The sequence below is a fragment of the Somniosus microcephalus genome, chromosome 4 (assembly GCF_052327205.1).
Source record: "Somniosus microcephalus isolate GS21.2 chromosome 4, FLI_Smic_1.0, whole genome shotgun sequence".
Classification (NCBI taxonomy): Eukaryota; Metazoa; Chordata; class Chondrichthyes; order Squaliformes; family Somniosidae; genus Somniosus; species Somniosus microcephalus.
This window is the reverse complement of record NC_140990.1, coordinates 40,883,830-40,902,303: the sequence shown is the minus strand read 5'-3', so window position 1 is coordinate 40,902,303 and position 18,474 is coordinate 40,883,830. Positions and strand designations below refer to the sequence as shown.

At 44.9% G+C, this 18,474-nt stretch overlaps 1 gene segment (V, D, J or C); it reads right to left on the bottom strand.

Moving 5' to 3' along the window:
* Positions 1-17,145: 17,145 nt before the first annotated feature.
* On the bottom strand, positions 17,146-17,612 carry LOC147118706 (T cell receptor alpha variable 18-like). The segment is given in 2 exon segments: positions 17,146-17,450; positions 17,567-17,612. Coding segments are annotated over 2 exon segments (351 nt in total).
* Positions 17,613-18,474: the final 862 nt, after the last annotated feature.

The following is an 18,474-nucleotide window of genomic DNA, read 5'->3' as shown; positions in this document are numbered from 1 at the left end:
TTCAGCGGAAAAATCAACCGGACACAAGGCAATTTTCACTGATGTCATAGAGTCATAGAGTCATAACGGCACAGAGGAGGCCATTCGACCCATCGAGCCCGTGCCTGCTCTCTGTAGAACAATCCAGTCAGTTCCATTGCTCCGCTCTATCCCCGTAGCCCTGCAAGTTTATTTCCCTCAAGCGACTATCCAGTCTCCCCGTGAAAACATTGAGTATCTCCACTTCTACCACTTCCGTTGGCAGCAAATTCCAGGTCATCACCACTCACTGCGTAAAAAAGTTTTTCCTCACATCCCCCCTACATCTCTTGCACAAAAACATAAATCTGTGTTCCCTAGCCCTTGTACCATCAACTAGTGGGAAGAGCTTTTACCCGTCTTGCTTATTCAAACCCGACATAATCCATGTAGACACCACATTCACTTTTTCAATCCTCTCTGTTACTTCATCAAAAAATTCAATTAGATTAGTCAAACATGATCTTCCTTTTACAAACCAGTGCTGGCTCTCCTTAATTAGGTTAAACCTCTCCATATGCCCGTTATTCTTTTCCTTGTTTATTGTTTCTTAAAATTTACCCACCACTGATGTTAAATTTACCGGCCTGCAGTTACTAGGATTGTCTGTACACACTTTCTTGAACAATAGTGTCATATTTGCCACTTTCCAATCCTCAGGCACCTCCCCCGCACCTAGGGAAAATTGGAAAATTATGGCAAGCACTTCCTCCCATAATTCCCTTAGCAACCTGGGATGCAATCCATCCGGACCAGGCGACTTGTCCACTCTAAGCATACCCAGCCTTTCTAGTACATCCTGTCTATCAATTGTCACCCCTTCCATTGATTCTACCTTTTCCACTTCTATCGATATTTTGTCAGCATCCACCTACTTAGTAAACACCGATACAAAGTACTCATTGTGTATTCTAGCCTTGCCCTGCACCTCTAAGTATATATCACCTTCTTTGTCTTTAATAGTCCCCACCCCGCCTCTTACTACGTGCTTACTGTTTACATCCCTTTTATGTTAACTGCAATTCTACTCTCATATTCTCCCTTTGAAAATCTTATTTTCATCTTCACATCCCCTCACAAATATTGTATTTGTTCTGGTTCTCCCTTGAAGAATTCACCTGAGATGCATCATATATCCTCTTTTTTGTTTCATCATCTTCTCTATCTCCCACGTCTTCCAAGGAGCCCTTGCTGTGATTCCTTTACCCTTCCCTATTTTTGGAATGTACCTAGCCTATACTTGGAACATCTCCTTCTTAAAGATCACTCAGTTTTCCGTTACAGTTTTTCCTGTCAGCCTTTGGATCCATTTTACCTTGGCTAGATCCATTAGCATCCCATTGAAGTAAGCCCTATTCCAGTTTAGAAGTTCCACTCTAGATTTGTTCTTGCTTCTCTCCAGTGCTAATCTAAATCTTATGATCCGATGATCACTCGAACCCAAGTGTTCTCCCACAGACACATGGTCGACCTGGCCAACCTCATTCCCCAGCACCAGATCCAGCAATGCTTTCTTCCTATTGGGCCAAGAACGTACTGGTCAAGGAAATTCTTCTGAACACATTTCAGAAATTCCTCCCCATCCTTTCCCTATCCCCCATAGAAACAAGGAAACATAGAAGATAGGAGCAGGAGTAGGTCATTCGGCCCCTCGAGCCTGCTCCGCCATTCAATGAGATCATGGCTGATCATCCAAATTCATTACCCTGTCCCTGCTTTCTCCCCATATCCCTTGATCCCTTTAGCCTTAAGAAATATATCTAGCTCTTTCTTAAATATATTTAATGAATTGGCCTCAACTGCCTTTTGTGGTAGAGAATTCCACAGGTTCACCACTCTCTGGGTGAAGAAATTCCTCCTCATCTCTGTCCTAAATGACTTACTCCTTATCCTTAGACTGTGACCCCTGGTTCTGGACACCCCAGCCATCGGGAACATCCTTTCTGCATCTAGTCTGTCTAGTCCTGTTAGAATTTTATAAGTTTCAATGATATCCCTTCTCATTCTTCTACCTCCAGCGAATATAAGCCCAATCGACCCAATCTCTCCTCATACGTCATTCCTGCCATCCCAGGTATCAGGCTGGTGAATCTTCGCTGCACTCCCTCCATGGCAAGAACATCCTTCCTCAGATAATGCAACCAAAACTGCGCACAATATTCAAAGTTTGGTCTCACCAAGGCCCTGTACAAATGCAGCAAGACATCCTTGCTGCTGTACTCGAATCCTCTCGCTATGAGGGCCAACATACCATTTGCCTTCTGAACCGCAAGTTGCACCTGCATGCTTACCTTCAGCGACTGGTGCACAAGGACAACCAGATCTCGTTACGCTTCCCCTTCGCCCAATCTATTGCCGTTCAGATAATAATCTGCCTTCCTGTTTTTGCCACCAAAGTGGATAACCTCGCATTTATCCACATTATACTGCATCTGCCCAATCACCCAACCTGTCCAAATCATACTGGAATTTCTCGGCATCCTCCTCACAGCACACACGCCCACCCAGCTTTTTGTCATCTGCAAACTTGGAGATAGTACATCTAGTTCCCTCATCTAGTTCATTAATATATATTGTGAATAGCTGGGGTCCTAGTACCGATCCCTGCGGTACCCCACTAGTCACTGCCTGCCGCTCGGGACTGCTCCTTTTAACTGCTCCGCTCTCGCTGTGCTCCGGCCAGCTCCGCTCCTTCCAGTCTCAGGCTCCTGCTGCTTGGGACTGCTCTGCTCTCGCTCTGCTCCCTCCAGGTCCGCTCCTTCCGGTCTCAGGCTCCTGCCACTCGGGACTGCTCCTTTTCACTGCTCCGCTCTCGCTGTGCTCCATCCAGGTCCGCTCCTTCCAGTCTCAGGCTCCTGCTGCTCGGGACTGCTCCTTTTCACTGCTCCGCTCTCGCTGTGCTCCATCCAGGTCCGCTCCTTCCAGTCTCAGGCTCCTGCCGCTCGGGACTGCTCCTTTTCACTGCTCCGGTCTCGCTGTGCTCCGTCCATGTCCGCTCCACTCTGTCTCCGTGAAAGGCTTGGAGATCACAGACAGCGCCGTGTATTATTGTGCCCTGAGACCCACAGTGAATAAGTGTCCCTCGGTCCTCATACAAAAACAAGGCACAGATCGACATCAAGTGTGAGCTCCAGGAAAATACCAGGGATTAAATCCCAAAGCGTTTCTTTAAAATGTAAATAGGAAAATAAAGCCTGATTCGAGAGGTTTTTTCTTGTTCTGGTCAGTGCAGTCCGCGTTGAGCGATGTGACTATGCTCAACCATTTTAATCCAGGGTCCAATTCAGCCCCCAGTGTTAGTACAAACTAGCAGATCTCTGGGATGAATAACAGTATCGATCTCTATAAGTAAAAGTCCTGGGTGTTGTGAAGATCCCTCAGGTAACATTTTAAAAGCCATCTCACTGGTGCAGAGGGCCGTCCACTTGTCATGTCGCTCGTGGTCTGAAGGCTATGACTTGCAATGGAGTTCATTGACTGTGGGGGAAGCTCAGTGATACCGGGAATTGGGACTGATTTATTTTATTTTTCGCCTTAACCTCACTGAGGCAGAGTGAAAGAGAGAGTGAGACAGACACCGAGTAAAGCACAGTCAGTGACAACGGGACAGAGGGAAATAGAGAGAGAGAGAGACAAAGAGAGGGGCAGACAGAGAGACAGAGGGAGCAAGAGACTCACGCACAGAGCTAGGCAAGGAAAGGGTTTGTCAGGAGACATCAGGAATTGGTCCACAACTAACACTGATTGGTGCACAACTGTCGTAAGTTCTGAGAGACCAGCCAATCCTATCCCTGGGAAACGCCACTCAGTTACATGGCCACATTGTTACAGGGGCGCAGTCAGTCTGTTCATAAACCAGCAAAGGACTATGACCCCATCTCAATGGCTCAGATCTAGGACCTGGATTCTGATCTGATAATAGAACGGTAACCAAACTATAAAGGTCAGTTTGCTCGAATGGCCTGTACTGATACTAAAATTATCCCGATGTAACCCCAGCGATGATCATGTGGAGATGTTCCAGAAACAGTCGGGGTAAAGCAAAAAATATTGGGAATCGCTTCACTTCTGAATGAAACAAATTATAAAAATTGTCTATTTTAACCATCACTGATCTCTAACTGAGTGACACGGCGATGTACATCTGTAGATTCGCCCCATCGCTCCGACACAAAGATATGGCCTAGTTCTCCACTCGTGCAAAACCTGCCTGCGGTCTGTTTTGGCGGAGGATGAGTTTCAGTGCGGTCAGATAGAGCTGCAGCACAGAGTGCAATTCCTGTAGGCTGAATCATTGAATCATACAGTACAGAAGGAGGCCTTTCAGCCATAGTGCCTGTGCCGGCTCTTTGAAAGAGCTATCCAATTATTGCTATTCCCCGTTTTTCATCCCCATAGCCCTGCAAATTTTTCCTTTTCACGTATATATCCAATTCCATTCTGAAAGTTCCTATTGAATCTGCACCCACCACCCTTTCAGGCAGTGCATTCCAGATCACAGCAATTCACTACATAAACACATTTATCCTCCTCTCCCCTTTTTTGCCAATTATCTTAAATCTGTGTCTTTCGGTAGACGACCCTCATGTCAGTGGAAACAATTTCTCTCTATCTACTCTATCAAAACTCCTCATAATTTTGAACACTTCTATGAAGTCTCTTCTCAACTTTCTCTGCTCTAATGAGAATAAACCCAGTTTCTGTAGTCTCTCCACGTAACTGAAGTCTGTCATCACTGACACCATAGAGATAAATGGGTTTGCTCTAATAGCCATTACAGAGACAAGGTCGCAAGGTGGCCAAGGTTGGGAACTAAATGTTCCAGGGTACTTGACGTTTTGAAAAAAAAGCAGAATGGAAAAGGAGGGGGAGTAGCCCTGATAATAAAGGATGACGAAAGGACAGTAGCGAGAAAGGATCTCGGTTTGAAAGATCAGGAAGTAGAATCTGTATGGGTGGAGATAAGGAATAACAAGGGGCAAAAACCACTCATAGGAGTAGTATGCAGGCCCCCTGACAGTAGCTATACCGTTGCACAGAATATTAATCAAGAAATAGTAGGAGCTTGCAACAAGGAAATGCAATACTCTTGGGGGACTTTAATCTTCATATAGACTGGACAAATCACATTGGCAAAGGTAGTTTGGAGGACGAGTTCATGGAATGCATTCGGGACAGTTTCCTAGAACAATATGTCATGGTACCAATCAGGGAACAGTCTATTTTAGATCTTGTATTGAGACAGGGTTAATTAGCAATCCCATAGTAAAGGATCCTCTGGGGCAGAGTGATCATAATATGATAGAATTTTACATTAATTTTGAGAGTGACTTGCCTAAGTCCGAAACTAGAGTCTTAAACTTAAATAAAGCCAATAGTTATGAGGGGTGAGTTGGCTAAGGTAGATTGGAAATATAGATTAAAAGATATGGTGATAGATAAGCAGTGGCTAGCATTTAAAGAAATAGTTTAAAATTCTGAACAAAAATAAATTCCATTGCGAAACAAAAACTCCACGGGAAAAGTAATACAACCGTGGCTAAGTAAAGCATTTAAGTATAGCATTAGATTGAAAGACAAAGCTTATAATGTTGCAAAGAATAATAGTAAGCCTGAGATTTGGGAGAATTTCAGAAACCAGCAAAGGTTGACCAAAAAATTGTAAAAAGGAAAAACATAGAATATGAGTGAAAACTAGCACGAAATATAAAAGCAGACTGTAAGACCTTCTACAAGTGTGTAAAATGGAAAAGAGTCGCAAAAGTAAACGTTGGTCCCTTAGAGGCTGAGACAGGAGAAATTATTATGGGGAATAAAGAAATAGCAGAAACGTTAAACAAATATTTTGTATCTGTCTTCACAGTAGAAGACACAAAAGGCATACAAAAAATGGTGGGGAACCAAGGGTCTAATGGGGCGAGGAACTTAACCTAATTAATATAAGTAGAGAAAAAGTACTAGGGAAACTAAAGGGATTAAAGCCAACAAATTCCCTGGACCCGATGGCCTACATCCTAGGGCTCTAAAAGAGGTGGCTGAAGGGATAGTGGACGCATTGATGCTGATCTTCCAAAATTCCCTAGATTCTGGAGAGGACTTAGTGGATTGGAAGGTCGCAAATGTAACACCGCTATTCAAGAAATGAGGGAGAGAAAAAACAGAAAACTACAGGCCAGTTAGCCTGACATCACTCGTCGGGAAAATGCTGGAGTCCATTGTTAAGGAAGTGGTATCAAGGCAATTAGAAAATCATAACATGGTTAGGCAGAGTCAACATGGTATTATGAAAGGGAAATAATGTTAAAAAAAATTTGCAATTTTTTGAGGATGTAGCTAGCAGGTTAAATAAAGGGGAACCAGTGGATGTAGTATATTTGGATTTCCAAAAGGCATTCGATAAGGTGCCACATAAAAGATTATTACACAAGATTAGGGCTCATGGGTTTGGGGTAATATAATAGCAAGATATAGAGGATTGGTTAAAGGACATAAAACAGAGTAGGGATAAACTGATATTTTTCAGGCTGGCAGTCTGTAACTAGTGGGGTGCCGCAAGGATCAGTGTTGGGGCCTCAGCTATTTGCAATCTATATTAATGACCTAGATGAAGAGACCGAGTGTAATGTATTCAAGTTTGCTGATGATACAAAGCTAAGTGGGACAGTAAGCTGTGAGGAGAAGACAAAGATTCGGCAAAGGGATATAGATAGACTAAGTGAGTGGGCAGTAAGGTGGCATATGGAGAATAATGTAGGGAAATGTGAGGATATTCACCTTGGTAGGAAGAATAGAAAAGCAGAATATTTTTTAAATGGTGAGAAACTTTCAAATGCTGGTCTTCAGAGCGATCTGGGTGTCCTCGTGAAAGAAACACAGAAAGCTGGCATGCAGGTACAGCAAGCAATAAGGAAGGCAAATGGTATGTTGGCCTTTATTGCAAGTGGATTGGAGTATAAGAGTAAGGAAGTCTTGCTACAATTGCACAGGGCCTTGTTGAGACCACACCTGGAGTACTGTGCACAGTTCCAGTCTCCTTATCTAAGGAAGGATATACTTGCCTTGGAGGCGTTTCAGCGAAGGCTCACTAGATTGATTCCTGGGATGAGAGGGCCTTCCTATGATGAGAGATTGTGCAGAATGGGCCTATACTCTCTGGAGTTTAGAAGAATGAGAGGTGATCTCATTGAAACATGCAAAATTCTGAAGGGGATTGGCTGGGTAGATGCTGAGAGGTTGCTTCCCCTGGCTGGAGAGTCTAGAACCAGGGGTCACAGTCTCAGGATAAGGGGTCGGCCATTTAAGACCGAGATGAGGAGGATTTTCTTCACTCAGAGGGTTGTGAATCTTTGGAATTCACTGCCCCAGACGGCTGTGAATGCTGAGTCCTCGAGTATATTCAAGGCTGAGATAGAGAGATTTTTGGACTCTTGGGGAATCAAAGGATATGGAGATTGGGCCTGAAAGTGGAGATGAGGTGGATGATCAGCCATGATCTTTTTGAATGGCGGAGTAGGCTCGATGGGCCACATGGCCTACTCCTGCTCTTATTTCCTGTGCTCTTATTCTAGTAAATCTCCGCTGCACCCTCTCTAATGCCTTGCCATCCTTCCTAAACTGTGGTACATAGAATTGGGCACAATACTCCAGCTGAGGCCTAAGCAATGATTTATAAAAGTTTACTGTAATTTCGTTACTTTTGCGCGCTATGCCTCTATTTATAAAGCCCAGAATGCCACATGCTTGTTTTTAGCAGCCTCTTCATCTTCAAAGACTTGTGGATGAAATAGCAAGAGGAGACCGCTAGATGGCGGGCGAACAGCTGAGTGCAAATTCTTCCCATGGGGCATCTCACCAAGTGGAGCTGGAGATTCTGGAGCAAAGACATCTGAAATGAGCAGCTCCGGGGAAGTTGCCTGACAATTACGACTTAAGAGAGAGGGACTTGATTTCTGCTCCAAAATATAGCGAGCTACCTTCAACTTTCCACTCTATCGACATGGAAGTACAGATAACACGGCGGTAAACCAGTGTCAAAAGATACCAAGGCTCCAGGAAACTGTATTCTGTCTTGTTGCATTCAATAGAACATAAACTTAAATTAATCTTTCGGCTCCAACTTTCCGCCCCCCCCATCAAAAATACAGAAGCGAAGTGAACCATTGATAATGTTTTGTTTTCTTTTCCCACCAGGCTTGTTGAAGAGCTCCACATTCTTTGCACACAAAAAGTCGCGGAAATCTGTAATTTTCAACCCAAAAGGCTGTGGATGCTGGGGGACCATTGGCGCCTCCAAGGCTGAGATAGATAGAGTTTTATTGGGCAAGTGTATCGAAGGATTTGGAGCAAATGCGAGTAAATGGGATTGAGATACAGATCAGCCTTGATTCAATTGAATGGCAGAACAAACTCCATGGGCGGAATTGCCTACTCATGATCCTATGGAAGGGTATCTAGGAATCTGAAGCAAAGCGAGTAGATGGAGTTGAAGTGGAGAATAACAGTAACGTTTTCCCTTAAAGGATGGGACTGGGGAATTAATAATGGGAATACAAGGCAATGGCAGACTTTGAACAAATATTTTGTATTTGTTTTCATGGTAGAAGACACTAAAAGCATCCCAATAATAGTGAAAAATCAAGGGGCAAAAGGGAGAGAGGACCTTAAAACAATCACTTTCACTGGAGAAAATGTACTAGGCAAAAAACAACAACAACAACAGCCACATCTTGTATTTATATAGCGCATTTAACGTAGCAAAATGTCCCAATGCGCTGCACAGGACTATTTAAGACAAAAAAATTGACACCCACCCACAGCACATTCTCCCCGTGTTTGCGTGGGTTTCCTCCGGGTGCTCCGGTTTCCTCCCACAGTCCAAAAATGTGCGAGTTAGGTTGATTGGCTATGATAAATTGACCCTTAGTGTTAGGGGGATTAAATACGTGGGGTTACGGGGATAGGGTGGGATATGTGTTGGTGTAGGGATTACGGGGATCGGGTGGGATATGTGTCGGTGCAGGCTCGATGGGCCGAAATGGCCTCTATCTGCACTGTGGGGTTTCTGTGATTCTGTGATTCTGTGATAAGGCTAAATTAGGGCTGCTGAACAAAAACTTCGTCAAAGAGCGAGGTTTAAAGGACCGTCATAAAGGAGGAAAGAGAGGTAGCGAGGCGGACAGATTTAGGCAGGGAATTTCAGAGCTTAGGGCCTTGTCAACAAAGTTGAGCGATTATAATATCAGGGATCCTCAAGACGGCAGAATTAGAGGAGCGCAGTCTACTCCGGGGACGGGGAGCTGGGGGCTGAAGGAGATTACAGAGATAGGAAGGGGCGAGGCCATGGAGGGGTTTGAAAATAAGGATGAGAATTTAGAAATTGAGGCATTGCTTAACCAGGAACCAATGTAGGTCAGCGAGCACCAGGGTGATGTGCGAACGGGACTTAGTGCGGGTTTGGACACGGGCAGCTGAGTTTTGGATGACCTCAAGTTTACGTAGGGTGGAATGTGGGAAGCCAGCCAGGAGTGCGTTGGTATAGTCAAGTCTAGAGGTAACAAAGGCATGGATGAGCGTTTCAGCAGCGGATGAGCTGAGGCAAGGACGGAGACAGGCGATGTTGTGGAGGTGGAAGTAGGCGGTCTTTTTATGCTGCTGCTATGTGGTCGGAAGCTAATTTCAGGGTCAAATATGACACCAAGGTTGCGGACAGTTTGGTTTAGCCTCGGACAGATGTCAGGGAGAGGGATGGAGTCAGTGGCTAGGGAACAGAGCTTGTGGGGGGGGACCAAAGGCAATGGCTTCGGTTTTCCCAATATTTAATTGGAAAAACTTTTTGCTCACCCAGAACTGTATGTCGGACAAGCAGTCTGGCAATTTAGACACCGTGGAGGGGTCGAGTGAAGAAGTAGTGAGGTAGAGCTGGGTGTCATCAGCGTACATATGGAAACTGACGCTGTGTTTTCAGATGATGTCGCCAAGGAGCAACATGTAGATGAGAACTAGGAGGGGACCAGGGATAGATCCTTGGGGGACACCAGAGGTAACGATGTGGGAGCGGGAAGAGAAGCTGCTGCAGGTGATTCTCTGGTTGTGATTAGATAGATAAAAATGGAACCATGCGAGTGCAGTCCCACCCAGCTGGACGACGGTGGAAAGGCGTTGGAGAAGGCTTATCCTTTCAGTTCCTGTGTGTCCCAAGACCGTCTCCTGATTACAAACTGGGGCTCCTTCTCTGGTTGGTGCCGGTACCAATATAAATAATAGCTGGCGGCTGTGGTACTGTAGGTACATCTTATAGTCAGCGCTTCACCTTCTCTGCTGCTGACTGAAGTCTGCGACTGGCGTAACAGAATCTCCATGACTCTGATCTGTAACCTGTGTTCAAGAGCAAGACAATACCGAGTATTAACAGGTGTCAGTGAAATAACATTAACACTTTAATTTGAACACGACATGATTGGATTCATCCTTACTAACAATAAACACCACAAACACAGGCGCTGAATAGCCGCATGGCCGCTGTTGTGCCCGAGCCTGTCCGTCCCGTTCAAATCCCAATACCGGACCGGAATACACCCCGTCAGTGGCTCCTGTCGCTTCAACGTCACTTCCTGGTCTCATTATTCCGCTCCAATGAAAGAAACTCCAATCCACCCACCATATATTGAAATAAGCTTCAAATTAGACTCTTGACTCAGTTGAAGCCCTTTGAGCCACAGTATAAAGTATCTGAGGGTGCAGTCAGACACTCAGTAAGTTCTGTCTATGGTGTGAAGAAAGTTGCTGCTTTGTTGAGGTTTGGGGATTTAATTACTGGGCCCGAATCGGTCACACTGAGTGATTGTTGATTCTCTGTCGGTGTGTGACGGCTCACCGAGAGCATTAACTTCCTTCTCCTGTAACATTTTTGTTTACACTGAACTATCCGCTCTGTGCAGTAGATTTACTCTTGTCGCTATTTCTAACGACATAGTGAACACATTCTAAAATATTAAGCTTGCGATTTCGTTCAAGCAGCTTGTGGATGAGATTTCCAGAGAGAGACCAGAGGAAATCTTCCCACTATGGGTCCCCAGCAGGTTAATCAACCCCGACTGCCCGCCAACCACCTCAGTGGCAGTGATTGAAATAAACAACAGCTTCATCTACTTTCAAACTTTTATACATTTATTATTAATAAAGGTAATGTACTATAATGAACAGAACAAGGTCTAATCTACAAGTACGAGGGCGTCAGCCTTGACTCAGTTGGTAGCACTGCGAGATAATATCTTACCGCCATCACCCGAATGTGTTGGCAATAGCTCAGAGGGGAATATGAGTCCCTTCCCCAAATATCTGCTGAACCGTTAGATGAACGTCTGACTGAAACTAACAGGAGGCGCCATTCCACTGTGCTCAAATTAATCACATGGGAACGGAAATGGTGCTTATTGAAACGGGAAAAACTCCTCACCCGGGTTACAGTTCCGTCTCTCTGAGTGTGTCCTTCATTCCAGATTTTAATATGTAAGGTTTTTTTCAAACTGCAGCTGCCAAATATATCACTCGCAATCGCTTTAAGATATGCAGTATAAGGAAATCATTCATAAGCGTGGTACAGATTGTGACGATGAATAGCTGACAAAGTAAAAGAGGGGGGGGGGAACTTTGCTGAAATTCAGGAACACAAACGCAGTTACAAGTAGGCTTTGAAATTATGATGCGTTTGCACAAATCAGGAAGAACAATAGTTCGAGTCCCGAGGGAGCAGCGAGGACCATGGGACCACGGCGCCCTCTGGCGGATACGATGAGACCTTTTACATTGTTCGGATATTGGGTTAAAACAGACAATAAGTGTGTGTATGGGACAGTTCCCTGTGTCCACTTTTGGGGAGGTGTGTTGCGGTGATGCTGATGGCGAATGTCGAGCCTTATACATCAACACTTACAGGGACAATAACATTAATAAGATGAAGTGGAGCTTGGAAATTCACAGTTTCCGCTGGGAGATTTGACCCTTTCTGATCCGCACAATAAACAACAACAACCCGCAATCCGCATTCACAACAACTGACCCTCATTTCCTTTCAGTTCAACTGGCGCCGGGTGCCCGCGATCTTTGTGTGTGCACAGGCTCCAGTCAGTATGATTTCCCTCCCGCTTTTCCCGGTGTCCAGTGATTCCTTTCTCTATGTCTGCACTGGGGAAACCCTGATAAAAACTGCCCCCCGCCCCTGCTTGGGGAGAACAAGTAAGCGAGGCCCAGAGAGGCCGCTGTCCATCTGTCTGTCAGTCGTCAGCCAGGTTACCTCAATAAAGGCATTTCACTCAACCAGCTGCATTTGTATATAGACATTATACATTTAATATTAATAAAGCTACATATGCATTATAATGATCATGACAAGGTCTAATCTACAAGTACTAGGGGGTCAGCCTTGGCTCAGTTGGTAGCAGTCTCGCCTCTGAGTCAGAACATTTTGGGTTCAATTCACACTCCAGAGACCTGAGCACAAAATCTAGGCGCACCCTCCCGATGTCTGTACTGAGGGAGTGCTGCACTGTCGGAGGTGTCGTCTTTCGGATGAGATGTTAAATCGCGGCCCTGTCTGACCATTCAGGAGGACGTAATGAATCCCAATATTTCGAAAAAGACCAAAGGATTTATATTGGTCAATATTTATCCCTCAAGCAACATTAGTAAAACAGATTATCTGGTCATTATCGTGTTGCTGCTTGTGGGAGCTTGCTGTGCGCAGATTGGCTGCCGCGTTTCCTACATTTAAACAGTGACAACGTTTAAAAAGTACTTCATTGGCTGTAAAGCGCTTTGGGACGTCCGGTGGTCGTGAACGGCGCTCTATAAATGCAAATCTTTCTTTCTTACAAAGGGCGGTGAGAATGTGGAATGTTCTGGAGAATTTGTTGCTGACTCAGATTCCTGTGGAAGATCAAAGGGATTTGGGAGTCCAGGGACTTTCCATATATATTCAGTCTGTGGTCAATAACGACAAAATCATCCTCCCACACAAAGCTCTGTCTGACTGTCTGTCTGTTTATGACACGTTGAAAACATATTGTGGGTGGAAGAATATTTGTCCTTCTCCGGCGGACTGCACAGTGACATTGGACCATGAAATACATGAACCAGAGAGTTCACTGTCACAGTCTGCCGCGCCGGAGCACCTGTAGTTTATTGTCGGCTCTTGCCCTAAATACAACACCGTGTGCGGTGTTATGACACAGAAGTATTTCCTGTAATCCGCAGCTCTCAGCTGTGAAACACTTAAACTGACGGCTCTGTAAGTTTTGGCCAAAGATGAGGTGAAGCGCCGTCTTGCAAAGTTCGACTCGTCACTGAACCGGTCGGTGCAGCGGATGAGGATATTCTCCGGGCCCACGGACCGACCCTCCCGGTACCAGGACAGGCAAACTCTCGTCACCTCTGTATAGGAGCAGGTTTTTGTCGCGATCTCTCCCTCCCGAGCGGCCACCTCTTCCATTGGCCAATGAGCAGTCCATCCAAGGACGCTGCCTAAAGGACAGAGAGGGAAACGTTTAGATAAGGTTCCAATAACTGTGAGTAATAAACCCCAATAGGCGGTGCGATTGTCGCTCACACAACAGCGGGATAGTATTTCAGAACAGGAGTTCTCAGAGTGACTGTATCCAAACAGAAATATATGAAGAGTTTTGATGAAGTAAATAAGGAGAAACTGTTTCCACTGGCAGGAGGGTTGGACCCAGAGGACAAACACATTGAAGCAAATTCAATGGTAACTTCCAAAGGGGAATTGGATAAATACTTAAAAAGAAACAAATTGCAGGAATAAAGACAGATGTATATTAGAATTAACAGCACAATGTCTAATCACAAACGCAGGGACCAGCTGACGCGCTGATCTGTTGAGTGACGCTCTGACAGTTTTTGTACAGGTCCAGCCCAGCTCCGTGTCTCTGTGGGGCTCAGTGCGCAGTAATACACCGCGGAGTCTGTCAGTTGTGTTTCAGACACTTTCAGCGGGACGGTTCGGCTCGAATCATTGAGCTTCGCTGAAAAGCGCTCCCCTGAAGCTGTCTCTTGGTGCTCGCCATATTTGCTTCTCTTCAGCAGATACTCTATGGATCCGCTGGGATACTGACGATACCAGAATAGGTAAAGATTGCCCGCGCTTGTAGCTGTATAATTGCAATTCAACTGGACATCGTCTCCTTCACTTACTGTGGTTGCAGCCGGAGTCTGTGAAACGGAATCTCCTCGACAATGTCCTGCAAGAGCCCAGAGCGATATTAAATTAAACAATGCCACTTCACTGTGTCTATCTGTCTGCCGTTCGCCTGTAATATAATCTCAACTCTTCCTCTTTCATTCATTGGGGGAGTTTGTCGAGTTTCCCTAAACAGTGTTCAGTGTTGAGTTAAGGTGGTTCCGGATGGTTTTCTTCACTTTGGATCAATCTATTGATATTCTTGTTAAGGGAACTGACCGATTAAATATAATGTATGATACAGATGTGAAACACAGTGTTGTGTAACTTGTGAACTTACCAGTGAAGAGAGCTGCAGCTGTGACGATTAAATAAAACGTAACTCCTAACATGTTCTCAGAGAGTTGATGGCGGATTTGTACAGAACGGTTTGAACCTGATTTTTTTTTAATCAAGTGTTGGGAATAATGTGAGTAATATCCCGCCTCTCTGCCGATTGGTTCATTCGTGAGAGAGTCCTTTGTTCTCCAAGTCAACCAATCATCTCACTGTTCCTTTGTTCACCAAGTCAACCAATCATCTCACAGTTCCTTTGTTCCCAATTCAACCAATCAGCTCCAAGTCATGGCGTCAGAGCGGAGAGCAACGAACGGGATGAAACTTTTTTTCTCACAGTGAGGGGATTAAACCCAAGGTTGGCTCTTTAACAGGGTCGAACTGTAAAGTGAGAGCAGTGAAGGGAAATAGTTAATGTTGTTCTGGCTGCAGTGCTGGAGCCTCCCATTAAAGAAGCTGCTCACTGACCATTAGAGCTAACAACAGCCGATATAAAGGGGGCAAGCGGGCCATGAAGGATTTGAACACAACGATGCAGTAAAGTAGACGAATGCCTCCTTTAACATGAATAAAATGGTGAGCGACTGGCAGGTTGGAGCAGAATGGGATGGTGCGAACACCAAGAGGTAAATCATAATGTGTCTGAAGAATTTCCTGATTTCAGTCCTAAGCTGACTACTTAGTAGTTTGAACCTGCATCCTCTGGTTCTACTTCCACAATTATATTCAGAGTTAACTTTTTTATACACTTCGCGATCTTAACAACCTCTCTGGTGTAATTGCAGTCCGGAACTCGGGTGATGGTTGGAGCAGCGCTAGTGTCCAACTATCTCATCATTCAGCTCCTAAACTAATAATAACAAACCCGTGACTGAGCAGTGAAACACTCGCAGACGCCGCAGCCGGAATTCACAGGGGCTGAGTTTTGTCGCCATGGGATGGATATTTTCAAACAAAGGAGGAAGGGATCATTGGGAGAGGAAGTTAAGAGAGGGAGACTGTGTATTCATATCGCTGCCGATCTATCTACTTAGTTATCTATTCACATGTTTTTTTATCCATTGTTTAATTATCATAGTTTGGTTCTGTTGTATTATCATAATCTAAATCGCAGATCTGATTCAGTGAGAGGAGGTGATAGTCCTTTGCTGGTTTTTGTACGGACTGACTGCGCCCCAGTAACAGTGTGGGGCGCAGCGCACAGAAATACACGGCAGAGTCAGAGACAAGAGCCCCGGAGATAATTAAAGGAACCGTTTTCTTGTCTTGGTCCAAATCAGCAGAGAACCGATCCGGGTAATCTGGAGACCTATCCCTTTGACCCTTGCCATATCTCTTCAGTAAATAACTCGGAGCTTCCCCGGGATACTGGATGTACCAGAAGAGGTAAGGAAGGGTATCGGATGTGGAGTAACTGCAATTCAGTATTATTATCTGTCCTTCTTTAACCTTTATCTCCGACGGATCCTGGGACACTGAGTCTTTGCCACTCGTTCCTGTAACAAAATAAAGACTGTGACAAAAGTCTGGGAGTAAATATAACCCATGGAACACACACTGACCCTGTAAACATAGACTCACCGGGCAGCATAACCATTATTATCAGTAAGGAACATGGGGAGCACATGGTATTTGGTTAGAGTTCGACAGGAAACAGCAGGATGTTTTGAACTGTTGTCGTCTGATACTAATCAGTAAACTCAACTCAGCGGCAGGCTTCACTTATTTGGAAACCGAGGGGCGTTTCTCAGGGCCCGGATTGGCTGGCCACACAGAACTGACATTAGCTGTGGACCAATCAGTGTTAGTTACGTACCAATTACTCCTGGTACTCTGCAAACTCTACCCTTTCCTGTCAGTGTCTGTGTGTCTTTCTCCCTGTCTCACTCTCTTGCCCTGTGTCTCTTTGTCAGTCTTTCTGTCTCTTTCTCGCGTTGTCCCTCTTTCTGTGGAACTCAATGTCTCTATCTATAGATAGATGGATCTCTCTCTAATTCAGGCGAAAAGTAAAATAATTCCAAATTATTCTCAAGCCCTGCTATTAAATAATACCCTCCAATCCATCAACATCTTTAACAGTTACAGTCCTAAAGCCACGCGGGCATGATAAGTAGTCACACGGGATGTGATACCACTCAGGCTCAACTTGTAGCAGTAAAGTGCTGATTTCAGTCAGTCACTATGTTTTACCATTGGAATCCCAGAAGTTTTGAAGTGTGACGCCCCCGAGGCCGACTCTGAGATTAGATCGCGTTTGAAAGATGTCACTTGACAGATATGCAACATATCCAGGACTCTTATTTGTACAGATTGATCCAGTTATTCATCCCAGAGATCTGCATGTCTGAACTAACAGGGGGCTGGAAATGTCTGAATTAGACGCTGCATTAAAATGATAGCGAAACGTCATTCATCCCAACACTGACAGCAATGAATTTAACGAGAGAAAACCGCTCGGATCAGGCAGTATATTTTCACATGTATTTCCTCGACCAACTCTCTGGGATTCAATCCCTGGTATTTTCCCGGAGCCCACCCTTGTTGCCGACCTGTGCCATGTTTTTATATGAGGGCTCAGGGAACGTTATTCACTGTGGCTCTCAGGCACAGTAATACACGGCACTGTCTGCGATCTTCAAGCCTTTCATGGATAAGTGAAAAGCGCCTTGTGTCCGGTTGACATTCCCACTGGAGTGTTCAAAGCCCGGAGTCGTCTCTTTATTCCCATAACTATCGGCTCTGACCAGATACTGAGGGGCTTGGTGGGGAAACTGGCGATACCAGAAGAGGTCATAGTTTGTAGCTGAACCCGATAGAGAATAACTGCAGGTTATTGTTGAATCTGCACCCTCTTCTGATCCGACACCTTGTTCTGACTGGGGCACCGAGTCTCCGTTACTCATCTCTGAAAATAAACAACGGACACACACCGGGTTATACAGAGTAACAGAAAGAGAATAATCACCCTGAGATGTAGATGGGGATTGGCGAATGTTCTAGGATGGTTCCAATATCACCGACCTGTGATCAGTACAATAACCAGAGTCACGCAGAGTTTCACCTCCATGGTTCCAGTCTGAACTCCAGAACCAAGAGACTGTGATCATTGCCTATACCGGGTCTGGAATGGGATGAACTGAAACAGCGCAGTGATCTCATCAGATCAGTATGGATTTCTTCTCCCGCCTCTTTTGTACAGCTCTAAACAGCCACTTCCTTTATGTTGGGATCATCATCTTTATAAAGTGATCACAGAGCGCCCTCCTGTGGGTAGTACAAGCATGGTATAGCGCATTCGCAACAAAGACAAATAGATATACATATACACATACACAAATGCACAGACAGCCACACACATATACACACAGACACCCATACACGTATAGACACGGGCACACACATGAAGACACACAATTCCTTCATATACACACTCACACACGCACAGACAGCATATAGATAGAGACACAGACACATATACACACGGCATAAACCGAGATGCAGACAACTAGTTGATATGTTGTGTCGGGTACTTATGTATATTCTGCTGTGTTGTTTAAGATGAAAGATCTTTAACAAATGATCAGAATGCGCCATCCTGTCTCCTGTACAAGCCTCACATAGAGCATTGTAAACATAAACACAGAGAATCACACATACCGACACACAGGCAAACATGCACAGATAAACAGAGACAGACAGATAAACACACAGGCACATACAGACACATCCAAAAATACAGGCGGAGAAACACAGACAAAAGGTTCGAGTTTAAACTCCGAGGTTGTGACATTGCCACAACATCGTGCCAGATTTTCATTTCTATCAAATGGAACATGTTACATCAACAAGAAAACCTTAAAATCGAATGAGCGTCGGTTTCAAAACAGCGTTAAAATGAGAATCATTTTGAAGAATAAGCTTCAGTCCGA